General features: G+C 44.1%; 1 protein-coding gene across 1 annotated transcript in view; it reads right to left on the bottom strand.

The window, feature by feature from the left end:
* Nucleotides 1-27140, bottom strand: part of PREX2 (phosphatidylinositol-3,4,5-trisphosphate dependent Rac exchange factor 2) — a 1096481-nt gene that overhangs the window by 18956 nt on the left and 1050385 nt on the right. The window contains exons 39-40 of the mRNA XM_069220299.1: nt 13912-14014; nt 2929-2996 (exon numbers count right to left, since the gene is read on the bottom strand). Of these exons, the coding sequence (XP_069076400.1) occupies nt 2929-2996; nt 13912-14014 (171 nt within the window). The remainder of the gene's footprint in view (nt 1-2928; nt 2997-13911; nt 14015-27140) is intronic.

Genomic DNA, 27140 nt, shown 5'->3' with positions numbered 1-27140 from the left:
CAGAATAATTATGAATCTGATAAATGCACAGGCATTGCATGTATAATGTCTGTTTTGCATTCCAGGAGAATACTGTCTTGCAAAGGAACTGTCTCAAAAGTGTGTCTGTGCTCAACACATTTTCAGTGAACTACATTGGATTTTTGGTTTGCGAGGTGAATTTAAATGGGACCGAAGACATGCTATTGCTATTGCTCAACAAGAGGCGAACAGAGGCACATTTTCATGAGTTCATCCCCAGGGCACTTTTTTAGTTGTCATGCTTGATACGTTGTGGAATGACCACCTTATATTGCTGTAATCTTGTTGCTGCAATGATGCAGCTGCGATCACTAAACTGTGCTTTTTGCATGGCATAAATAGAAATATGTAAGAGATAGCATGCACATGGCCTATCATTATTTAAAAAACAAAAACGTTTCCTTAGTTTTCTTGGGTTTGAATAACAGAGGACCAAGCTACAGGAAAACACAGGATTTCAGGCAACCATGATAAATGCTCTTTGGAGTTCACACAGAAGTGAGAGAGGTCAACCCCCAGGCATGCACTAGATACAGGTAGCCCTGGGTAGGTGGCCCTATGAGCCCACTTGGATGGATAGAGGAGCAAATTAAAGTTTTGCACCGGACACAGGCAGCCATGGTATATGATTTATTTACTCCACACGTGGTCAAGCACTTTTGTTTTTTTAGCATACACATAGATGCAACAGAGAGCAACCCACATGTATGATGCAGTGTGCCTAGACACAGGAAACAAAATTACAAGATCTAAAGAATTCACTCAGGAGTGACAGAGGAGTAATCCACATGCATATTCTTTGTAGAGGTCATGGACAGGCATACAGGCTGACAAACAAATGAAAGAAGACAACTTGAAAAGAAAGGAGAAACAAATGTGGCAAGGCACACATCATGGAATCTGTCACGTAATGCCCAAATCATATAGGTCACATTCAATCCTTAGTCACCGACAATTAACATTTCCAGGCCGTTTTCAATCTGATTCCTAGGGTAAGTGTTTGGTAGTTCCTACTCTAAGAGTCAGCCTACAGGAACAAAGTGCTCAGAGGGAGCCAGGACGAAATGTTCTATGTGGAAACACAGAGTAAACGAAGGTGTAAGTCAGATGCATGCACTAGATGCAGACAACCATGGCAGAAGCTCTAAAGAGTCCACACAGGAGAGACATAGGATTAATAAGTAAGGAGCCATACACTGCAAACAGGCATCTACAGGATCTATATCATTCACACACAAGTGATCTGAATAGACCATCCACAGAGAAGCTGCCCATTTTTTGCCAGAGTAAATGACTTGAAGAGGCCACCAAGGAAAATACATGAGTAAATCCCGGGCATGAACCAGATACCTGCAGCACCACTAGAACTGGTCTGAAGGGTCCATACAGGAAATTCAGAGGAGCTCCTCGTAGGTGTACCCTGGTTGCAGGCAGCCACGGGAGATCCTCCATGTAGTCAGATGAGAGTGACTGTGAAGTACTACAGGCATGCACAAAAAAGCCAAGTCTTGGTATATGCTATTTTGAGCCCACACAGAGGGAAAAAAGGGCAACCCCCAATTATACAGTCAATACAGGCAGCTCTGGTAATTGATCTGAAGAGTCTGCCCAGAAATGACAATTGAGTAAGCCACAGGCATGCACTAAGTACAGGTAGCCATGGCAGATGATGAAAACAGTCCACCTCGGGCGACCGAGGCGTAACCCATAGGAATACATTGAAGAAACACAGCCATGCTAAATGTGACAGAGCATGGCCTCTAGGTATGCACTAGATACAGTTAGCTAAGAGAAATGATTTCAAGAGACCACACAACAGTGACATGCAACAGTCCACAGGCATGCAAAGGATACAGTCATATAATGATAGAATCTAACCGGGAGTGACAAACGAGCAGCCTACTCTTGGAGTGGGGAGGTGCTCTATAGATTCATTCCTGAAGCAAACTGAAGAATCATTAAAGTATACTTGAGGCATTTCCTGGTTATTGTGTATTTGGTAGGGTAACAGTGTGGAAGTTAACTATTCTAATCATGGGGGAGCTAAGATGTGAATAAGACTTAGAGAAAGGTCATGATGCAGAGGTTCTGTCATCATGCCCTTTGCAGCCCTTAAAGGTTCAAAGAAGGAAGGTATAATCTCTTTGCACATTAACGGGATGGCCTGGAACTGGAGATTAAGGATGGTGGGGGTAGACCCGGCTGTGAGATCCTTCAGGCCGCCAGTTAGAGGTTCAACAAGATGGAAGGCCCCTAAAAGTCAGTACCACAGTTTTGTTCAAGTTAATCTTCAAACAATTAGAAGATTTCAGTCTGCTACTGCTTTTAATCCATTTGGGCATAGCAACAAACAATTAAATATATATTGATATGTCAGAAAAAAATCTATGCTATCACTTAATCACAGTGAAAACCCGAATCGATCACTGGAGAGCCTAAACAAATGGCAAAACAAACACATTTTGTTAATTCCTTACTCAGTCACAAACATTTTTAAACCATCTCTTCTGTTTTTTTGTAGCTATGGTCAATTCCACAGCATATTCTTTGCTTTTCATGTTGGTTCGATGCCCTAATCTACCAATGCCCAAAACGTATCACTGCAATTTGGTTAGCACTGGAAATAACATCAGTGAGTTTTCAAAGCACAAATCACCTATGTGGTTTGTCTGAAACAAGGCCCATAGAATTGTTATTGAACATACCTGTTTTCAACTTAAACTAAATGAGGCGAAATTCGTTTTAAATTGGATTTTTGTTCCATGAGGCTTACATATCTAGCAGCAAATTAAATTTCTCAAACTACTCCAACCACAACGCTGCTTCTTTATTTCACACTTTAAAAGAAACATATACTTGTAGTGCAACAAACATATTCATGTACTTCAGATAACACATCATAGTTACCTTGGAGCAGATTGAGGCGTTCGATCTCTCACTCCGAGGTTTTTGGCAGTGTTTTGAACTCTTGCTCCCTAGAAAACATGAAGGGTTACACATGTAAAACTAATGGACAGGATCTGTTAGTGTGTACTTTCATCATATGCGTGGCTTGAAAACCCCATGCCTAGGTGGTATCCAAACACTGGGTAATAAACAAGACAAACATCCCTAGAACTTTCAAAATGACTGAGAGATGTGTTCTACTATGAAACAGTGCGAGTCACCAGGAACAGTCCCGCCTATAAATCCTTACTTTAAAGTCTTAATTCTCACGCTCAGTTGCAGGTGGATATGCACACCACTGTAGAGCTTAGTATCCATCACCGAAAGCCACTTCCACTTAATTGATTACTGCATTTCATTTCCATTCCCCTACAATACGAAAAATGTGTGTGCATGAGTGTATAAGACGTGTCTCCATCCTAGGTGTAAGAGTGGAGTGAAGGCCATTTTCTATGGACAGAGGCTTGTGTGGAGGTTAAGCCACCACACCTGGCAGCCCCCTCTCTATTGGTGCTGGAACTATTTCAGAGAAGGGATGCAGAACTCATGATCTGACAAACAAAATCAACACTTGCAATCACAGTGTTGTGTAATCTGATGATAGAGTACTAAAAAACCACCAACAGCCCTAGTTACAAGCTCAAATGCTCCTCTCTTGCCACTCAGGGTGCATCTGTGATAGGCAGCCATATGAAGCAGCTATATTTGGAGGCACCATGTCTTGCACTCACAAGACTGCTTCCTGCTGCACGGTCAGCTGTGTCCACCATGTTGCTCCTATGATCTCTGAAACTCATGACTTCATGTCCGATTCCAATTTTTCCAATGCCAATGTGCACAATTCTCTGTGCCACACATTATGCATGCTTTGTGCTTTTTGTGCTTTTCCAACAAGGCACAGACAAGACATCTTCTGGCATATTGGTTTCTGACCTCAAGAATATAGGTGGATTCACACCGGATGGGATCACATTAGATAATAGAGTTGACAGTACCCCTCGAATAAGTGCCATGCACCAGCCCTTCGCTCTTGCCTTCCATTCTTGACAAACAGCAGAGGTGGGGTAGGCCTTAATATTCTGTTTATTTTGTATTTAGAGGCCTTCCACCCACACATACCAAACTCCTTTTGCCACCACACACAGAATACATCACAAACACTGCTTCCTTTCTTCGTTTCCATGCTGATACTCCACTTATCGCCTCTCACTGTTACCCATAACAGCAGATGCACTGAACAGTGTCAAAAATATGTCAACACTCCTCCCTGCAAAGGAAGCAACCTTTAACTTTCATGTCTCCTACCCTATCCACTTCATTGATAACCACTTTCAAGAATATTTGTGCTAGAGGGTACCTGGCTTACCATTCTCCTATTGGAAAGTGTGTTCTGTAAAGGAGTTCATTCACAGCTGACACCTCATACCTAGCCTTCCCCCTGCACCTCTGCTTCTTACTCCCTTTCTTTTCTGGACTGACCAACACATCCCAACACATGATACCTTATGTGAAGAGCAGAGGTCAGAAAAGAGAGGGAGGGAGGCAAAATTGGCACACTGGGGCAACATGGAGAACCAAGTCAGGGTGAGTACAGGTACCAGAAACTGGACAGTGGAGGTTGTATCCAGCCAGCAAGAAGCACTGAGCATTCAAGGCCATCAGATCAATCACTCCGCCAAATCTTCTACATTGCAATTCACAGTTTATTCGATTCTGCAGTATGCACTCGAGACAATGTGCTTTATTGCATCTCATACATTATTTATGCATATCTGTGGCATGATTGTTGCATTACTGCATTATTGAATCACTGCATTTCATCACATCAACGCCTCATACACCGTTGCAACACGTGCACTCATTCCCCTTTGCTCCACTTTACCACTCCGTTTACCTGTTCGTTTTTCTTCTCCTGACCCATATGACTTGCTAGTGACGGGAACGCATTATATGCACTTTGCCAAGTGGCCCGTCAGCTCAGGTTACACCATACTCTGGACCCAGTGTTGCTGTTTGCTACCTGCGCCTCTGCAGTAATGCTAAGAGTGTCAGAGAGGGCACTGGAGGGACAAGGGGTGGAGCCCTGGACTGAGGGAAAGTGATAGAAGCTGAGAGTTATGCAGCAGTTTGATAAAACAACTATGCAGACTGAGTAGGCAAGCACCCATTGTAGGCCGGCTAGAGTTACCTCAAGAGTGACTGCACAAATCAAATAAAACAAGCTTTAGCAAAACCAATAGGCTTGACTTCAGTGCATTAGCGCATGTGTATCCGGAATTTCACAAAGGCTGTTTACGTACGGTGCATGAACAAATGCTGTTTATCACATTAAAGTCAGCCCTTTTGACTTTTCCAATGCTGGGAAAGAATAGCAAAGTACAAATGTTTTTTTGTATAGAATGCATAAAAAAGATAACTAACTGAGCATGAAAAAAATGTGGTGTTATGGAGTGTTCTTTTCAGATGTACAATAGTCCCATGTGCACTCCATTGGAATCAACTCTCTCCACCAGCCCCAGAAGGTGGAATGATAAAACTCATAGCCAACAGCATGAGCTGAGATGGTTGTATTCCTCTGGGTGGAGCCAAAGCCCACTTACTGTGTTCTTTAAATAACAATAAGCCTTTCAGAAAGATGCAATGTCATCTCTGACCTAAAAAGGCTATTTATATTCACTAGCATTGTAGTAGAAGCAACAACAAAAGAATGGAGATTGCGGAATCTGTGAAGGCTAAGTGGAAAACAGAAAGCGTCAAAGATGAAATGGGGATAGGAAGGGTGAAAAGCAAGAAGTGTAACTGAAACTCCAGAAGGACAGAAACACAAAGAATGAAAACAGTATTTCTGAATATTCAGGCTGAAAGAACACAAGCCACAATGAAAAAGAAGAAAGAAGAAATTAATGCTATATACAACATAAAACTATGGGTAACTCTAGAAAAAGAGGACAAGTAGGGTCCAAGTATACAAATCCCCAAAACGTGCAAAATGTCACATAGGAAAACACCACATAGGCTCAAGATATCAAATTTACACCAAATGGTAGACATCATGTGATGAAAAATTAAACAAGCTTTTCAAAATCATGAAATGCTATTACGGAAAGCATTCAGCAAGAACAATGATTGAAAAAAGGCAGAACAATGAACAGTAAATTTATGCAAATGAGTACCACCATCATAAAGTTAACTAACTATAACAGTATCAGACTAATGATGTTGACAATCTGCAAAAGTATCTAAACATCTGCAAGATGAAGGAGAAAAGCAAAAGGGCACCCCAGAGGTTAGAGTTGTTACAGAGAAAACGTGATGATACACCTACCACAAATATCAAATATAAAACATGTGACATACAGCCAGCTAAGCCAGTGGGATCCAAGCCTAGGTGAAACAGAAGGGGAAAGGATGGGATACAACAAGGAAGGTGAGAACAAAAGGGAAGAATAACAAAGAACAGAAAGAAAGAGGAAAACACAAACTTAAAAGCAGTTCACAGAATGCCTCACATAGAAGCAGTTGAATTATATGCTGGATGACAAAAGACGTACATTGACATTGGAGAAGGTACATTTGACTTAACACATAGAGAAGAAGGCAGAGCTCACAATAATCTTTTTGATAGTTGACAACTGATAACAAATGATTTTGCAAATCTTGATTGGAGGAGAAGTGAAGCAGATGAGGTGAAGTAGAGAAGAAAGGGATCAACAAAAGACCATAACTACTACTTTAATATAAATGGTGACTGGAAGAAAAATCACAAAAATAGGATGCAGTAAATAGCGTACAAAGAGAAAACATACAGCAAAGTGTGAAAAACTCAAAATGATATAGAAGATATAAAGAGTGTGTTGCACAGTGGTATAACAAATCATAAAACCTGATTTGTTAAAGGATTCTAGAATACTACAGAACTACATACTAGAACTTTGAGGGTGAGGGGGATATCAACAGAGGAAGATACCACATGCTTCTAACCTGAAGTAGCTCCTCAACCCTTGTGTTAGGAGGGACTCACTGCCATCCCAACTAGGCACTTATAGACGCCTCAGCAAAAAAGAATTTAAGGAAACATACAATGCCATGAAAGTTAATAACCAAAATGTAGCAAATCATTAAGTACTGTTTGACAACTTGCGTCACAACACGTCAACACGGCAACTTGTCTCAACAAGTTGGTGCTTCTGAAACAAGAAAACCTATAACTCTCTAATGTCAGAGGTAAAAGAGAGGAAGAAGCTTTCATAAAACTATAAAGAGGGTGAAGTGATGGAGAAACCGGATGAATTCCACAATAGTTTATTAATGAGACGTTGCAACAGCTTTTCCCGATGAACGGGGCATAGAGTACAGCTGCTAAATAACCGTCAGTGAAGGATTATGGAACCACATGACATCATAGACAAGCGATGTCATGAGATGCCAGGTGACCTTCAACATATTCTAAACCACATCACTACAGAGGGCCAAAAATGCTTACATTGTAAAGCACATGAACAAGGAGGTCTGTAATCACATGCGTAAGCTCTTTAACGTTTTTCATGCTCTGCCTAATCCAAAATTGTCTGAAAACTGAACTCCTCAAACTGGCTCTGCCGAAAAAGGGTCCTGATGATGAACAACAGACAAGATTCACACCTATTATGCCACTAACATCAGATATGCTCATTCAGAGCATCCTTTTTCTATCCAGACTTCTAGCACTCAGAAATTACTGAAAGGAGAAGGAACGTAAATAAATAAAGAAATGAAGAAAAAATGATTCTTATTCAAAGTTCTAAATAATGTAAAAGAGATGCCCCTTTCGTTTGTACATGATGGCCCAGGCATTACACAAACTGATATTACAATTTTAGAAACTGATAATCTTCCAATTACTGAACAATAGGTTCATCAAAAGCATCAATTTATTAAGACTTAAATGTAGACAAGTGCACTGGACCTATACCAAAAGGTTTACCCGTTTAATATGGTCAAAGGAAAAACCGTGTATAACCTACCTCTATTTAACATGTTCGCATTTGTCAAGGAAAATGCGTTAAAGGTCACACTTGCAAGGAGGTTTGGTCATCACTTATTTACCATTTGGAAGACCAATATAAATATTAGGAATTAAAGAAATTCCAGTGCATTTGCAATGAACAATTATTAGAATATTGATGTTATTGCACATAGCTACTTATAACCCCACTTGGAACTTTCTAAGGATGCTCGTTGTTTCCAATGATGTATTATATTTTGAAGGCAGAAACATAAATGATTACAGCTAAATGTCTTGGCAATAAACCCAAAAAACATGAAAAACCCTGCAAAGAGAATAACAAATTACTGAACAGATTTAAATACTTCTAGAACATTCTGCTTAATAATTTACCATTTCAAATAACCAAGATAAATTAAACACTATACAGTAGCCCAATTTTTCCCATTGTACATGAAAGGACTGCCATTATAATACAGCACTTTCATGTCAGTATCTGACAATCAATCTTGCAAAAATAACAGAATGGAATTTTCATGAGCATGATTTGAATATAGCCTTATAACCCTCTGCAGCAGACTATATCAGCTATTAAAGGCCCGCTCCAGCGTTAACGCCCTGAGCCTTTGGCATGGGCCTTTAACAAGGGAGCAAGCCTTTAATGGCCTGCGTAGCCCGCTAAGGAGGGCTATAAGGCTATTAGAACATTCTGTCCCTAGAGGGCAGAATGTTCTAATTAGTAAATCAAAGGCCTCACAGAGCCTTGGGTTCCATGAGGCCTTTGTTCACAGCTGTTGTTGTGAACAACGAATATTGGAATGTTGAGACTCTGGGCTTTTTACCAGCCATTAGTTTGTTAGTTGTTTCCAATGGAGCGCTCAACATTGCAATGTTCTAAGAACTCCTTCCATTTCATGCACCATCCCATAACTATAATTGATTACCCTCCTTATTTTACTAGAAAGATACAAATTTGTCTCCCTTGTCCTCATGCCCAGGTCCAAGAACAAGGTTAAGAGAAAGTGGGTGATGTTCATATGCCCATTAGTGGCCCCAACTAATTGCATGCTAGCAAACAATAACTAAGATAAACTCTTCATGTCTTATGGGCTAAACCAGGGGAGCCAACCTATACTTATTGAGAGTCTTGCTTCACACAATTGTAAACCACATTACTACAAAGTATAACTATTTTGTTTCATATGCTACTTGCAGATCTCAAGAGTTGGAAGATTGCTCCAGTCATTGGACCCGAGAAATGCTAAACGGCTCATCATCACAGTAGCAATATTTGGCAGTTTGTTTTGCACAATAATGGTGACTCAAAATGCACAGCAGAATTCAAAGCACAGTTCTTCTATGATAACAGTATTGTAGTGGGATATAGTAATGGGCTGTCGTTTGTCAAACTAAGTGAAGCATAATAGGGACAACAAAGAAACCGGGAGAGGATCCTCCTTTTTCAACGCTATGTTTGCCCTTCTTCACCATAAATATTTCTCCTACTCTTTGTAATTCATCACAGTTGGTCATACGATGTTCTCAAGGATGACACTAATGACTAGTTGATCAAAGTGTGGCAAATATTAGTATTTATTTAAATAAATGTACGTGCTTGATGTAAAAAGCAAATGTTCAGTTTGGCATTTCTGGTTTAAAATATTCCAGCAATGCAATAGCTCTGATATCTAAAATTGGATAGTCAAAGAGGACAGTCATTCATTTCATGTGGCTTTTCTTTCAGAGGTTCTATCATGCAGTTGGTGGAATCAACAGTTTATATCTTTGTAAAGGTATAACATGTGTCAGTCACTCTGACAGTCCTATGAACTAGACATTGGCATCAGCATGCTCTGTTCATGTTTGACGTTTGGCAATGGAAAGGATGGTCAAACGTGACTGGCTTTCCTGCTTTTGCATTTCTTTTTACAAGTAACTAATGTTCATGAATCTTAAGAAGTATGGAAATTGTATAATTGACTTGCTTACCTCTTTTACTATAGAATGCTTTAAAAACGCTCAATGAAACCTTAGGTAGCAGAACCACAACTGTGGTAAAGCAGCATGCTGTGTATGATTCCTATTTGTGGAATGTGTGTAGCCCACACTTTCTGTAGTATGTGATAAAAGTCGGTGGTTAAGCTGTCTACAGTCTGTGAGCATTACCTCATTGCTTTTACTAAGTAAAATAGCATCTTATTTCTAAACCATCATGCTGGTCCTAGCAACATGACACTTGTAAATACAACAGGAACCGTACGTACCATTTGCCAATGTAGAGGTCGCTTTGAGAAACAAGCTTTTAAAAGTGGGTACTTGGTAATTGCCCAAAGGTCAACTGATCCCCAAAGCCATTAGCAAATATGTCTCTCCAGATGCATATCCACTAATGTACATGAATTGTCAATGGTGCTTCGGCACTTAAGATAGCTTGACAACGGTAATGGTATATCTCAGTAACACCATATCCTTCACAAACAGATCCAAAGTCATTGTACACCTCACAGTAGAATTGTTGCAAGTAAAAGCAAGCTAGACAAAACCTATTTTTGAAACACGTGCCATCCCATGTGCAGAAACTCCGTGCTACATTGTAAACCCTGCTGTCACACCTTTATTTCTCTTGCTGAAAGAGGCAGAAAACATGTGGTGGAAGGCATTAAAATCTGAAAGCTAAGGGTTTAAGGCTTGAATTTTGACCTCCTCCCCATCAAAGCCCTCATTACAGAATATAGTAATGCGCACCCGGCGGTAGCAATTGCTTAGTACAGACTCTACGGGAAAAGCTCTAGCATCTGTTACCACACAAAGGATGAAGGTTGGTGTGGGCCTATCTCCAAGGCAGCAGGTGCTTGAGCACTACACATTCTTGTTGTTGCATGATCACCAGGACCACACTGACTGTGGTTAACTTCAGGAGAGTGATTAGTGTACTCCAGCTTCAATAGTCCTGCCCATGGCGCTTTATAATTAATCCAGCAGAGTTAATAATTAATCCAGCAAAAGCACAGCGACAGCCCAAAGCCCTTTTATGTGTGACAAGCCCCAATGCAAATCTGCTTAAATAGCAGAGAGGATACCATTGCGATATAGACCACCGACTGTGAAAGAGGGCTGAACACCAGTGCACCACCTCCTTGCCAACCATTGTATAACTGTCGAGAGGGAACCACTGGCTGATCTTCTCACATATGCCAGCAGTGCCTTACCATTCGGTGTATAATAAGGCTGCAAAGTTCTTTCAATAGCTAACTAAATCATGCATTTACCAACACCTATGAATAAGAATGGACTGTCATGATATTTCACTAATATCTCACTTTAAACTTAGTAATCAGCCTTGACCTTAGTACTCAACAGTGTGCCTTTGCGAACATTGTGGGCTAGATGTGCCTGAGCTGTGCTCCGACTGAGCCCATTTACATCTTGCCCGAATCCTGATCCCCATTCCCCATCCTGCCCATTTCACCTCATAGATAATAATTAAAATGCAAAATGATGCAGTCAGGCCATGAAGAGAGCCTGGAGCTGAGGAGCGAAGATCAACTGATGCAAGAAGGGCTGTGCAACATGGCACCTGTCCGCGCAGCATATTGAGGACGGAACCTCGCCCATTCCTGAGAGGTCCGGGACGGCTGGAGAGGACACATTTGGTGGGACACAGATCCCTGTGGGTCACATTCTGGGTACCCCCCTGAGGTAACTATGCACCTGGGGTAGCAGGGGAAGCCTGAGATGCAGTGGAAGCTGTGCGCTCCCACACCCCATCTCAGAGGGTGCTTGCCAGGTTGCTCCCTAGCTGTGACCCGACTTGGATTCCCTGTGCCCAGCAGGGGAGTATGCATCACAAGTGTACACGTCGGAATGCAGCACCCTGAGCAAAGACACAGAGGTTCTACGTGTGCTGCAGTAACTGCCACGGAGTTGAGACCACTGGAGGCAGTGCTGCTGGAAACTTGCAGTGGAGGAATCTTGTGGCCGGCACCACAATCAGCGAGGAGTGGTGAGTGAAAATACCCCCAGGGTGCTGGTTGGAATTTGTGTGACCTGGGGGGTTCATCCTACTAGTTACACAGCACTGACTCTTTAACAGAGGACCCTGCAGCCTGACAGACAGAGTGCTTTAGGCCCCCCGCCTGTGGTCTGCATCAAGCCTATGGGACAGGGACCTGAGCGGTGGGTTATATGGGCACTGAGATTCCCCGCTACTGGAAGACCATTTCTAAACATTAGTACCCACTGTGACCAGAAAAACGCTTGTGGTCCTCCACTGGACCCCGGGGAGTAGAGACGCGCTTCCTGGTGGAGGGAAAGACTCCCTCAATGGATGCTGGGTACCTCTCCTTCTGAAAGTAAGAGACACTATTTGGGACCTACACTGCACTGATTGTGAATCCCCTGAAAAGCAGAATCTGGAACTGGTAACCATGGGGGGGCGTGAGGTCATATTACTCTGGAGTGCATAAAATGTTTTCCAGACTGGATTATATATTTGTGCTGGCTGGGGAAGTGGGAGTGATACATAGAGCAGAGTACACGGGGTCTATTTGGTCATTTCCCACTCTGGGTTTCCATAGGCCAGAGGTCTGGTTAGCGGCGAATATCTCTGGAGAGGGACGGGGGAGCAGGTATAAACACCTTGTCGCCCCCTATATACCATGGGTAAAGATAAAGACCCGAAAGCTCCTAAGCAGGAAAAGATAGACAGGTATACTATAACAATCAAACTCCCCCCCGAGTGAAGCCATGAACCAACCATCGGATGATGCAGCACTGCTGCTGGAAATTCAACAATCCAGAGCGGCCTTAGAAACCAAAGTGGGAGAAGTGGCCATGGAAATCTGCGTACTGAGGCAAGACCTCCGCAATGTTGCTAATAGAGTAACTGCAACAGACGATAGGATATCAGAACTGGAAGACACAGCCCACTCCCAGGGTAAAGACCTGATTACCATCAAAGCGCTCACTAAAGATATTCTGTGTAAGGTGGACAATGCGGCAGCATAATTCAGTTTACCACAAGGGATAATCCACTTCAATAAGGTTAAGCTTCTTGACTGCCTTCCCATTCCTTGCATAGTGCACCTCGACAAAGTGTTGATCTACCACCTGGTGCTCCTTAGTCCTATCAGTGTAGAAACTAGGGGTCTACATTGGATCAAACTAGTGCAACCTTTGCTCCCCCTTAGCGGTATGGGGCACAGAGAAGAATGTGTGCAGTGTGATGGACTGCCCCACATGTTAAGCTAGCACCACTTATGGATGAAAGGGTGTTCAAGTCTGAAGTACTACATAGTCAGGTAAAATGATGGTTTAAAGTGCCTGAAGAGATATTGCCTGCAATGCACTGACACCATGCACAGAAATGATGGCAAATTAAAAAAACACATTAAAAGTCAAGCATCTCAAGGTACTACTGTGCATAGCTCAAACAGTGCACACCTTAAAAAGGTAATGTATCTGCTAAGGGCAAGCCCCACTGCATGAATATGCTGTGAGCTATCTCCAGAAGCAAACACCTCTCTTGGTTTCCATGATGAAACCTGCTGAGCTGAACCACTTTGATAACTTGGGAACATCATATAATGGGTTCATTATGGGAAGTATGTTGCAAATGGGTTTATTATGGGCAGTTTGAATGGCAGCAGATCATTGGTTCAAAAGGACCTATTAGTCAAAAGCATAGAAACTGGAGGCAAACCATGTTCTTCAGGTTTTTCACGAAACTCATGGACTAATGAAAAAAAATGAAATGTCGTTGGCCCATACATTTAAATGTAAACATGACAAACTAACACCACCTTCTGATAGGCTTTTACATCTATTGTAATTTAAGAAATTATTGCATGTGGAGCAGGGTGGGCACAAGCAACATTGTCAGAATTACACAAGATACATAATCTGATCCTTGTGCATCATAACTGGCCTGGTTTACTCAAATAAGTGCAAAATCAACTTACCTGTTTTCTCATCACATCTGTAGCCTGCATAATGTATCTTGGAGGAAGCCCATGGCTCCGAGCAAGAATAATAGCCTGTTCAAGTGTAACGCTCAATGTGCAGCTGTAAGGAGAAAGAGCAAGAAAGGAAGAGATGGTTATTTACAAACTCGGATCAAAGTTGGCTGTACCCTTCTCTATCAAGTCAACTGATTTAATGCTTTATTGAAAGACACCACCAAAAGATTAGGTCTTGAATATTGCATGGAATAGCATCAACACAGCTATCTATCATCTTTTAAGAACAACATGCTACTATTTAATTAGCAACCACAACAACCTACAAGGAGTCAAGGATATTATGTATTGTTTAAATGATGCGGATTATGCAAAAAGACTCAAAGATAATTGATCGTTCAGATACATGTTTTACCAAATATGTTGAATACATTTACAACACATGGCAGCTGAGGGCAATTTGAGGATCAAAAGAAGTAAAAATGACACAAAATAAGAAGGACATGAGGAAAGCTAGCAAATATATATCACACAGTCTGCAATAGTTTTGTGGATCCCAGAACCTGCCTTAGAACAGCAACCCTTTTGGTAGTGCTTGAGGTCCGCAGACATAACTACAGATCAAGGGCCTGCATAAGCAAGGGAGGTTTGGCCTGGGGCCTTGCTGAAGAGCAAGCCAACCGGCCATTCCAAACTATTCATGTCCAGAGGCCACACAGTGGGTTTGACTCAGAAGCAAGGTGGGTTAGGGACATGGCCTGCCTTCATTTGTGCACGCCAGGATTTAGTTGCCTATTGGGTTGGGGCAGGCCATGGTTTTGGACCTAAAGAAAATGAAAACTACAAAGGCCAGGCACTGATACCATGCAGGAAGACTGCTTCATGGCCAGTGCCATACTCCCAGTGTGGCCAACTCCTGTTCTGACCGGACAAAGGCTGTTCACAGATGACTCAGTTGCACAGAGACTGGCACAGGGCCAGCTCTTCTGTAAGGCCTTGAACAGTGGCGGCCCGTCTATTATGGCGGAGGGGCCACGCCCCCCCACCCCATGAAGAGTGTCTGTCAGGCTGAACAAAGGTCAGCCTGACAGACACTCTTCATGTTCAGGTCAGGCAGCCAGGAGCAGACATGCGCGATTTGCGCAGACTACTGGCTGCCTGAGCTGAACTTTGCTGGGCTGACGAGATCACAGCTCCTATGGGCGTGACCTCCTCGGCCCAGCAAAGGTGCCTCGACGCCCTCCCCTGGGTGACGAGGAAAGCGTCACCAATTGACACTCTCCCTGGGCGCTTCAGTTTAAGCCCTGAAGCGCCCAGGGCGAGTGTCAATCAGTGACACTTCGTGGGGTCTCACTGACCCCATCCCACTCTGTGACGAGGCTGGGACTGCTGTCTTCCCTCATTGGCTGACCTGAGGTCAGCCAATGAGGGAAGGCAGCAGTCCCAAGCCTCCTGGGACCTGGAGGCTAAAGGTAAGTGTGTGTGTGTGTGTGTGTGTGTATGTATGTGTGTTATGTTTTACATTGAATGTTTGGTGCGCGCGTGCATGTTTGAGTGTTATGAGTGTTGTTAATGGATGTGCGTGCGTGTGAAAGAATGAATGTGTGTGATCTTGTAAAATGAATGTTTGGTGCATGCATGCATGTTTGAATGGAATGAGTGTTGTTAATGGATGTGCGTGCGTGTGTGTGTGTGAAAGAATGAATGTGTGTGATCTTGTAAAATGAATGTTTGGTGCGTGCGTGCATGTTTGAATGGAATGAGTGTTGTTAATGGATGTGCGTGCGTGCGTGTGTGTGAAAGAATGAATGTGTGTGATCTTGTAAAATGAATGTTTGGTGCGTGCGTGCATGTTTGAATGGAATGAGTGTTTTTAGTGGATGAGCGTGCGTGCGTGTCTGTGTGTGAAAGAATGAGTCTGTGTGTGTATTTTTGTGTGTGTGTGTGTGTGTGTGTGTGTGCCTCGCCCGCCCCCCTCCCAAAGCTGCCGGCCGCCACTGGCCTTGAAACAAAAATAATGCAAAAGAAGATGGTGGAAACAATGAGATTATCGTTTGAAATGGGCCTCCTCATGGTGGAGATTTGGTTTTAAAGCTTAAGTGAAAAAGGCATGTCAGATCTTTTATCTTAAAAGCACTGCCCGCCTCCCCAGAGATCGGCAATGGAAAGTGGTGGTCTCACCAGAACAAATGAGACCTTTCAGTAATAAAATAGTGATAAACCAAAGTTGCATTCAGCTACCTGCTCAGCACTGTACAACTTAAATACCACTTCCATAAATTATTCATTTTTGAAAGAGCAATGGGGAGATGGCAAAAGCTCCAGCTTCATTGTAGTGTTAATAAAACACAAACATCGTGGTGAATGAAAAAACACAAATAAAAAAAAATATAATTCATCTTGTAGACGAGTATTAAAGATGTCAATGATTTCATGCCTCTGCCAGAATTGTGTGTACACTTACGTGAACCTGCATGTGTTTGATTCTGTGAATTTCAGTATTTGCAGAATACTAATGAAGTTTAATTAAGCATTTGTTTGTTTGGGGGGGTGGAGCTTGCCCAGTCGCAAGATGGCCTCGCTGTAGCAGAGCTCCGCCGGCCACCTGGAAATCCGAACATAATCCTTCGCTAACAAACGACTTTTAAACCAAAAAAACACATTTACGGCCGCCCATAACACTCTGGAATGGCGGGGTGTGTTCTAACCTGGACTGGGACTGGGAGGCGAGATGGAGAGCGCTGTGGCTCCCGTGTCCGAGTAGAGGAGGAAACAAGGAAGCGGGGCCTGGCGGAGACGCCTGGCTGCTGCGCGGCCTGGAGATATACGCAGGGCCCAGCTACGAGGAGACGCTGCTGGAGAGAAGGCTGGCAGCAGGAGGGGCCCTTTTGTGTGTTGTGCTGGGCAGTATGGTCTGGAGCGCTGGAGATCGCAGAAGGAGCGCGGTGGAGGGCGGACGTGACCGCATTGCGGAGGGGCCGCAGCGGGCCCGAAGTGATCCGCAAGGCCTATCTGCACGGGGACGTGCAGGAGAGCGCATGGCAGTTGGAGCGGCCCTGGAAGAAAGTGGCGATGTGCAGTGAGGCCTGGCGCATTTACAGTAGTGGAGTGTGCGCCCTGGGGGCCTGCCACGGCCGCCCTACCTGTGAGTCACAGTGCTGCTTGGCCGGGATCGAAACCATGGGGCCGGGACATAGTGTCCCATTTGAATTGTTCAGGTGTTGCTTGGTGAACGCGGACGGAGCGCTCTCATAGGCCCTGATACTGGACAGCTGGCTGATTGAATCTGGTGCTGGGCCCCCCCTTCGCTCTAATCGCTTGTGCTGGGCGAACCTGGGGCTGGACGCTCTTGGAGCCCTGGAGCCGAGTGCGGGGGCCCTCCTGCACCTCCCAGCAACTTGGATTGAGGCTTAGGGTGTTCTGGTCGGCGCCGCCTATCTGACGAGGTGCAGGGCGGATAGCTTCGGGGTGCTCTTGTTTGCCCCGGGGGAGACACGATTCTTGACTGGCAATCGCTCTGGAGGTGGTCAAAGGGAGAGCGTCTGGTGCACTGGTGACCCCAGGTTGGTGCATGGCATATATCCTCCAGGGTGTGAAAAATTTATAAGACTACCAAGAACCAGGCTAAGCTGCAGTTTGACCGCTGCAAGTAGAGCGGCCCTCCAGGTGAAGGAACGGAGTTCGGACCAGAGAGGGAGCCACATATGCCCTCAGGGGAGGAACAAGATTTGCGTCAAATATTGGTGGCAATGCAGCACAGCTTATCCCAGACTGATGGCAAGATAGATTCCCTTTCATATCGCATGGACAGAACGACTGAACGTCTAGATAAACTTGCGGAGTGTCTTGATCAATCGGAGAGGCGGATGTCAGAAGTGGAGGATGGACAGACACAGCTTGCCACCAGTCATGGCAAGCTGAACAAGGAGCTGAACTTTGCGCCTCAAGGAAGATGATTTGTAGGCAAGGTCCCGGAAAAACGACCTGCATATAGTGGGAGTCGCGGAATCTACAGAGATCAACAACATAGAGAACTTTATTGAACGCTTACTAGTGTAGTTGCTGGGGCAACCCACCCACCTCCTGGTGCTCCTACGCACCCTAATATAGCGAGACTGTTGAGCTACAGAGCCCTCGACATGGTCTTGCGCCACGCCAGAGAATTGAAAACTTTGCACTATGAAGGTGCAACAGTCTTATTGTATCCGGACTTAACGTTGCAGGTGCAAGAGGTGAGGAGGCAGTTCATAGCCAGGAAGAAACAATTGAGAGATTTGCACTTGGAATACAGAATGCTATACCCTGCTAAATTGAGAGTAGAAGTGGAGAGGGTCTCTCTCTTTTTTACAGATCACAAGAAACTAGCTCAGTTTGTCAAACGCAGGGCAGCAGGTAAAGGAAATTGTGGTGCGGACAGCACAGACCCTTAGTCAGATGGGACTGGCTCATTGACCATATGTGCTTGGTCTTGGGGGCCCATCTAGGTCGCTAAATATGGCGGCGATACCGGAGCTCTTGTCTTAATGGATGACTCTGCACCGCCGCCGTGTCCCAGAGTTAATATACTGTTGATGGAAACTGAAGTCATAGATCACTCTACTACATAGCATGCTTAGAAGGAAATAATAGGAGGTCTGAGTATCTTCTATTGACCATATATGCAATATGTATGTCCGGTAGAGTTTGTTAGCAACACTGCATAGGCGGCAGTGGCAAGTGGCAAGTGGAATGTGTAGTGACTGGGCAAAATCCACCTCTGCGTATGCACCACTTCTAACTGTTACAGAGGTAGACTAAGATGGGAGGGGGGGATGGTTTGAGAAGTAGTAACCAGATGGGTGTGTTGGGGTTTTGCCTGCTGTTGGTGGTGGGTGGGATTTGGACGGTTGTTAGGGGTTTTCTGTTTGTGTTGTTTTTTGTGCTTTGTGCAGTACGATTGCAGACTCATGTATGAGGTGAGGCGGACACAACACTGGAGTCCTACCATGGTAAACGACACATAATTACTCATGTCCTGGACTGGGGGCCCTCGTGAGATACGAATGGTTGTGTGGGATGTGCGAGGTCTCAATGATGCTAGGAAGGTCCGTAAGATAGTGGCATACCTGCACAGACATAAAGTAGATAATGCAATACTTACAAGCAACACACTAGGCGCCGGGCAGCCCTGTGCTCACCCCTAGGAGGTTACAGAGACAGTTTCTGGTGGCGGGGTTCACCTCACATGCCAGGGGTGTATTGATTTGGGCCTCGAGGATCTCAGGCATTAATCTCTGGGGGGTGGCAGTGGACCCAGGGCGGGCGATATACTGTGGCGCAATACTACGCCCTTTTTACTAGTGGGCATGTATGGTCCAAATTACATTGATCCCCAATTCTATCACGATCTGGCTGTTAGGGCGAACACCTGGGGTGGTCTTCCACAACTTTAGAGCAGGGATTTTAATTGTACAATGGATCCTGCATTAAACAGATCAGGAGGAGGGAACCGCAGACTGGCAGCCGCTGCTAAAGCGGTTATGGAATTGGCTTCTGAGCTTTGGTTGGTGGACATTTGGCGAGATAGGCACCCAGGGAGAGGTGGATAGACGCATTACTCAGCAGCACATGCATAGACTTGTGGCTAGTTGCCAGGAGTCTGTTTGGAAACTTGCACCCCGAGGCTCCCTGGCCATTCCCCGGTTCCACTGACGATGTCCCTGGATGCTCCACTGATACCGCCATTCTCGTGGAGGTTCTCCCCATATTCTTTGCAAGACTCTGTCTTTAGAGACGAACTAGCCACAGCGATTAAATACTTTTTTCAGATAAACAAAGGGTTCTGTGGCTAGCATAGGAATAGTGTGAGAGACATTCAAGGTTTATATACGGGGGATCACCATAGCCAAACATGCTGCTGTTCTGAAATCGATTAGGGGGCGCTTGCAACTGTTAGAGCGAGACCTGGCACAGCTAGAGCGGAACCATCAGACCTCAGCAGACAACCAGACACTGGGGCACATACATGCTAAATTAATGGAGTTTCAAGATACGGCCCTAGCAGAAATTCAACATTTTGGGAAATACGCTACTGCCCGAGCATATGGGGAATGTGAAAGACCTAGCTCAGTGCTGGCAAATTTAATACGCCCCAATCGAGAAAAAAGTGTAATCATAGTGGTGCAGGAAGAGGACAGCAGTGTGCTTAGAGATCCGGAACGTATAGTAGCCAGATTCCGTGAATATTATCAATCTCTGTATACATCCAGGGTTACCCCAGATCGGGAGGCAATATTAGACTATCTGACACATATTACTATGCCGCGGCGGGCAGGCGCGGACAGGGAGACCCTTATGGCTCCTTTGACTCTGGAGGAGATAGACGGTGCGCTGGGGGGAATGGCTGAGGACAAGTCCCGGGCCCTGATGAGCTAACTGTACGTTTTTATAAAGCCTACAAAACACCCATTGCTCCCGCAGTTAGAAGAAGTCTATGAGGAAATGGCGGAAGGGGGGCTCATGCCCCCATCGATGCGGGAAGCGATGCTGATCACATTGCTTAAGCCAGGGAAGCTCCCGGAGCAGTGCTCATCCTATCGTCCGCTGTCGCTACTCAATGTAGATGTTAAGATCTATGCTAAGATTTTAGCAGACCGTCTGGCCAGGATGCTGCCATGGTTGACCCAGCCGGGACAGACGGGATTTGTTCCCGGCCGTAGCCTGACTATGAATCTCTGCACGCTGTTTGCTACAATGCAGAACGTCAACCCAAAGCTAAAAGCAGTGGCAATTTTTTTAGACGCCAAGAAGGCGCTCGATTAAGTGGAGTGGTGTTTCATGAAAACCGTATTACAGAGGTTTGGGGTTGGGTATGTCTTTTTGCACCTGGTGTCCACTCTGTACGGGGATCTATCTGCTAGGCTCCACATCAATGGAGTGGTGAAGGAGGCTTTTCGGATCAGTAGAGGCACTAGACAGGGGTGCCCGCTTTCCCCTCTGCTATATGCGCTGGTGGCAGAGCCCCTGGCGTGTGCCCTCAGTGAGTACCATGGACACCGTGGCCTTTGCTTTAAGGATTATACGCTTGTGATATTGACTTATGCAGACGATACATTACTATATGTCAAAGACCCGCAGCGCAATGTTGCTCTCCGAGAGATCAGTAGATATGGTGCTCCCTCTGGACTCAAGATCAACTAGAGAAAATCTACTATGTTCCCCCTGACAGCGGGAATGACACAGGTGGAAGTGGGATTCCCTCTCAGGCGGGAAGTAGAGTCAGTAAGATATTTGGGCATTAAAATCCATACAGACCCTAAGATAGTAGTGGTTGATAATTTTGACGCTGCACTCCAGAAGTTGGCAGGAGATATAGAACGATGGATCAGGTTTCCGTTGTCCAAGATAGGCCGTATAGCACTCATGAAAATGGTTGTGCTTCCTTGATTTTTGTTCCTTTTCCAGAACATCCCAGTGATGCTGCCAAAAGGCTAGTTTACTGCCCTCAGAGTGTTGCTCATTAGACTGACCTGGGTGGGTAAGCAGCCGTGAGTGAGCTGGCACACTCTGACTCTTCTGTGTGAGTTGCGGGCTATGGGGGCTCCAGACTTGGAGACCTACGGTATGGTGTTGCATGCTGCAGTGGCCCATGCCTGGTTCCATGGAGCTGGGGACACTCCATTTTTAAAAATAGAAAGAAAACTGGCCCCCCCAATCCCGCTACAGAGTAAATTATTTCATACCTCGAACAGACGCTATGAAGAGTTGGCGTCTTTGAACTCGGTTACACGTGCCTGGCACGAACTCCTACACAAATAAGGGTTGGCCCTGCTGTACTCTCCACATGTGCCGTTGGAGTGGTGCACTTGGTTCGCACTGTGGCGGGATCGAACACTAATATAGGCTTTGAATACCATGGGTATCAGTACCATGGGAGAACTATTTGTGGCTGGCACCATGAAGAAATGGGACTCGATAGAGAACCGGGTTGCTAAGCCCACAGCACTGCTTCGATATCAGTACCACAGGGTAAGACATGCTATGGCTGCACTATTAGGTGAGGATATGCGGGAGCCCCCAGATGTACAGTCTCTCTCTATAGTGGTATCGAACGATCAACCTCGGCGATTGGTCTTCTGTTTATATATGCACATACAGAAGACACTTGCTAATGAGCTAGTGAAAGTGCGACTGGAATGGCAAAGAGAATTAGAGGTACATATAACTGATGATCAGTGGTGTTACTGCTCCTCCATAACGCGCACGATCTCTCTGAACGGCAGGCATCACCTCATATGCTTCAAGTACTTAAATATAGCATACTCAGTGCTTAATTTGTGCTTGTTGTTTCTGGTGCTAAGCACTGGCACTTATTTTTGAGGGCCGGGGCTTGCTCTTCTCCCTCAAGCATTTGCTGCAAACAAAAGATACATATGGAAAAGACAGAGGAAGGGAAAAACGAAAAAGCGTCACAAAGGGAGAAAACAGCACGCAAGAGTGAGCTGAAGGGCCAGGGAGTGGCATTATATGGATTGAAGAGGCCCGAGATGGCTTCCGGATTACGCTGCCTTAGTATTCCGTGTTCACACATTTAATTGCAGCAGCCGCGTGTTTACGAGGAGGGCTTTGGGCACTGGCACCTTTTTATTTATAAATTAAGCACTGAGTATACTACACCCCCCACAGACGCCATGGATATGGACTACGAGCTACGGTGAGTTGTCGAGATGCAGGGAGAAAACGGCTGGCTGCTTGCACATGTCTAGGGCCTGTGATGGGGTGCAGCGCTTCTGGAAGGCAGTGTTCGGCGAACTGAGAGCAATGGTTGGACTACGACTAGATTTTGAACCAATAATACCACTCCTAGGACGGGATAGGCAGCTTCTGAAAACATTCAGAAAGTTGCTGGCAATTGGGTTGCTTCTAGCCAAGAGATGTATCGCTATGCAATGGGACAGGGGGGCGATCCCAACGGTGCAAGACTGGCACAGAGACATGGTGTACTGCCATACACAAACAGACAACTATAGTGAACTTCTACCCCCAACAAATAGGCTCGCGAAACACTGGGATATTTATAAGTAGTATCTGATTGGCAAGGAAACGGGTGAGCCAGAGGCAGGTAACCTTGTGTGATAGAAGACGAGAGAGCTGGGAGTTGTGTGCATGTGGCTGGTCCCTTGGTATCACATGCAAGTGGAGGATTCCAGACCAAAACATTGAAAAAAATGTCTGCATTTCATAATTTTGTAATATTTGTCAATCTGTACAGTACATGACTGCAGTTGCATATTTGTATGTGGAACTATTTAAAAGCATAAATAAAGTTTTAAAAAAAATAAAGAATGAAACCGACCTCAAAGAATTAAAAAAAAATGTATTTGTTTGCTTGTTTGTTTATTTGTTTGAGAAATCAATATGCATTAGGAGGGATGTGAGTAATTAGGGTGGGGCTGCGAAGAAAGAGAAGAATCACAGTTGAACAACTAGTCCATAAATGAAGGTATAGATTATGTCAGGTTTGATGAAGCTTTTTCCCGTTTGATAAAGGAGTAAGATTGTGTGCAATATTGATGCATCTTTTCTGCTAGTGTTTAATCCTTTTTTAAAGAACAGAATGTCATGGAACCTGGTCAAGAATAAAGATTAGGAAAAGCTGGATTATATGTAAAAATGTATTAATGGGGTTTTACATTATTTTAAAAAATTATTTTACTCTACAAAAAGCATACCTTTGTGACAAAAGACAACAACACATAAAACAAACTTTCGTCGCACAAACAGCTTTCAGGTTGACAGGTATAACAATGGTAGACTGTATTAGACCATTTCTCAAAGGAGCAACATCACTTGATTTTGTTGATCTGCAAAGCCCTACAGTTGAATTGTAACTCAATGTCAACTTCGCCTGGCTAGCGGTGTTAATCACATCACACTACAGCATTCCCTAAGCACCGGCTCCTAAAATGTGCTCTGACAGTGAGAGACGGTTTCAAAGTAAACCACATGGTCCTGCCATTAGTAAGATGTAGGAAGATGCAAGAAGGTGTTTCATGATGTTTGCAGGGTGCTCATTAAAAACAGTGAGATTGTTAGACAAGTCAAGTGAGATAATTTAATTAAAAGCAGTGTGACATTCTTTTCATAGAAAAGGGTCGTTACTCAACTGCGTCTGTATTGTTACAGAAATGTACCTACTCGAAGGACAAGCATGGAGCATGGCTTGTAAAACCTAAATATGGTACAATAATGTTTTGTATCGATTGATCAAATTTTTCCTTTTCGGAAAACAGTTGCATTTGTGCAGTCCCTCTGAATTTCTTAGTAATTAGCATGAAAAGGAAACTGGCAGATAACCTCAGTATGCCCTTGACAGTGGAAGGGGGACCAAACGCATATTTACGACTTGAAGTTAGAGACAATGGGGGATCAGGTCTCACAGGGGAGTTTATGACAATAGAAGATTACAGAAACAGAAGAGGATTTAGCCCCTTGACTATGTTCCTATATTATAGATTATGACACACACTAAGCACAGCTATGATTGTTTCCAATGTGCCCCAATGATTGTCAGATACTGACACAACTGATGACCAGAGGAAACCATAAAAAAGTGGAACCCTTTCTAAATAATGAAGCACTTTGTGTCACGGGGAGATAAATGCTCCCAGCCAAAGGTCAAAAGGAGGCAAACGCGGACTTAGATATATCTTTTGAGTGGTGCGGCTACTGTTGTCATCAAACTAGGAACATTTTCTTAAGTAGCAAGCACAAGCTAATCCGCTTCAAGAGTCTGTACCAAATGTGACTGCAAAAGCAGAGAATATTGATGTAAAATTAAGGAGGTAGGGCTTATGCACAAAGCATGGGACCAGGACTACCTGAGGCTAGTACGACACCCCACAAATATGGTTGGCAGTGAGGTTCTGATGAACCCACTGCTTGCATTATTGGGATATATGGCCCAGATGAACGCTGATGACTTAAAATTTATTGCCATCACCTGCCAAATGGAGGGAGGAAAGATCCTGGTTCAAATGCCCTTCCCAAACTAAGACTGTTCCTTTGACTTAACAATGCTGCAAGATATAGTAGACATGCAGGTGAACTTGCAAAACCTGTGCTGAAATCAAGAGATACATAGGGACCCTAAAACAAGAATCTAAAGGCAAACTGTTTCGGCATAAGGTATTTCAAATTCTAATCCTATGTGCTAGAACTGCTGAATACAGACAAAGATACAGACACAAGATGGGAATGTTATGTTATGTTATGAGGACTTATAAAGCGCATAGCTACCAAAGGCCTGCCAGCGCTAAGCAAAAGTTTTCAAGACACAGACAGAGGGAGAAAATTAAAACAGCCAGGTTTTTAGTGAGCAACGAAAGGAAAGTTCATTTCTGGTTTGTCGTAGACCAAGGGGCAGAGTGTTCCACAACTTGGCACCAAGATACGCTATCGACCTTACGCCCCATTTAGATTTTTTTTATTAGGGGAATTGAGGCTAAAGTCACTGAAGGGGACCTGAGATATATATAAGGCTTGTGGAAAGAGACAAGAGACTGCAAAAACAGGGGCCTTTGTCATATAGTGCTCTGTGGATAATGCAGGGAAGAAAGAGCTGATTTGGCCGATTCATACCTGGATATATCATAGAGAATGTGGGCAGCGGTGTTCTGTACCACTTGTAGCTTCTTTTTCCCATATTTCGGAGCGCCAAGGTACAAAGCATTACCATAATCTAGCGGGGAAATAATGAGTGCCTGGATGATGTCTCTTCGCAATCGGGGGAAGTATTTTAAACACATTTCTTAGGAGTCTCAATGTACCAAAGCAAGTAGAGGAACTTTTCTTAGCCTGATGGTCCATGGTCAACCATAGATCAGGCCAAACACCTAGGCTCTTGATATGTCCCTTAGGAGGGGGCAAGTCCCCTAGCGAATGAAGCACAGGGAAAATAAGATCTGGCCGAGAACAATGGCCTAAGATCATAACCTTTGTCTTATCTCCGTTTAGCTTAAGTTTACATTCAGACATCCATTCCGACACTGCCTTTAGGCAGGGGGGAAAGTGACGAGACAGAAGAATTCTGCCTAGTCCTGAATGAGACAACCAGCTGGGTGTCGTCAGCGTATGATACTAAAGAAAGGCCATAAGGCTGCACTATCTTTGCTAATGGAGACATATAGATGTTAAATAAAGTAGGGCTAAGGGAGGAGCCCTGTGGCACTCCACAGCTGCTCTTAAAGCAGTTGGAGAAAAAAGATTGATCTAGTACCTGAAATGATCATGCCTCTAGAAAAGCAGAAAACCAGCTAAGGGCATTGCCTGCGATTACAATCTACCTCATTCTCAGAAGTAATATGTTGTGATCAACAGTGTCAAATGCGGCACTGAGATCCAGAAGAATAATTGCTGTCGCCAATCCCTGATCAAGGCGCTTCCGGACCTCTTCAGTGACTCCAATCAAAGCTGATTCTGTGCTATGTAGAGGTATAAAGCCCATCTGCGAAGGATGAAGAAGATTGTTATCTTCAAGAAAATTGGAAAGTCGAACATTCACATGTTTTTCCAGTACTTTAGAAAAGGCTGGCAACAAGGAGTTGGGCCTGTAATTATTGAGCACAGCCGAATCTAAGTTGGGTTTCTTGCGAATGAGTGTACACTTACCCATTCTGTATCAGAGGGCACCCATAAATGAGCATTTAGGAACTGTGTTTATATTACTAATTAAGGTCATCTAAAAAAAAAATGTAAGCTATAAACAAGTTTAATTATGGCTGATATATGTGCCTTATATGAACTCATGTCACAAACTGATTAGCACCTCTCTGGTTGTACAGACTGTAAGAACTTTTAACGGTCACTGTTGAGCTATATTGAGTAGGGGGGATTGTGTTTTCATATACAAGTTAAAAATGATAAGTAAAGTTTTAAAAATATATTATTTTTGGGGACGTTGGTAATGTCATGATTAATGAAATAAAGATGGAGTTAAGTATGTTTTCTAAAGCATTTTTGCTCATTCATAAATTTGCATTTGTTTGCATTACTTTCTTTCTGAAATCTTCTCCTGAGCATCTGAGCACGTTTCAGGCCAGGTATGTTGACTTGATTTCTAAAGATTAAAAAAGAAGATAAATGACCAAATTGTGTCACCAATATTGTGACGCTGCAAAGACCGGCGGCGTCCCACTTGCGGGCTGCGGTCACATTGGCAGCCCGCGTCTCGGATGGCCGTTTCTGCCGCAGGA

Source organism: Pleurodeles waltl, chromosome 2_2 (assembly GCF_031143425.1).
Source record: "Pleurodeles waltl isolate 20211129_DDA chromosome 2_2, aPleWal1.hap1.20221129, whole genome shotgun sequence".
In the NCBI taxonomy this organism is placed as follows: Eukaryota; Metazoa; Chordata; class Amphibia; order Caudata; family Salamandridae; genus Pleurodeles; species Pleurodeles waltl.
Note: the sequence above shows the minus strand (reverse complement) of the source record. Positions and strands in the feature narration are given on the sequence as shown.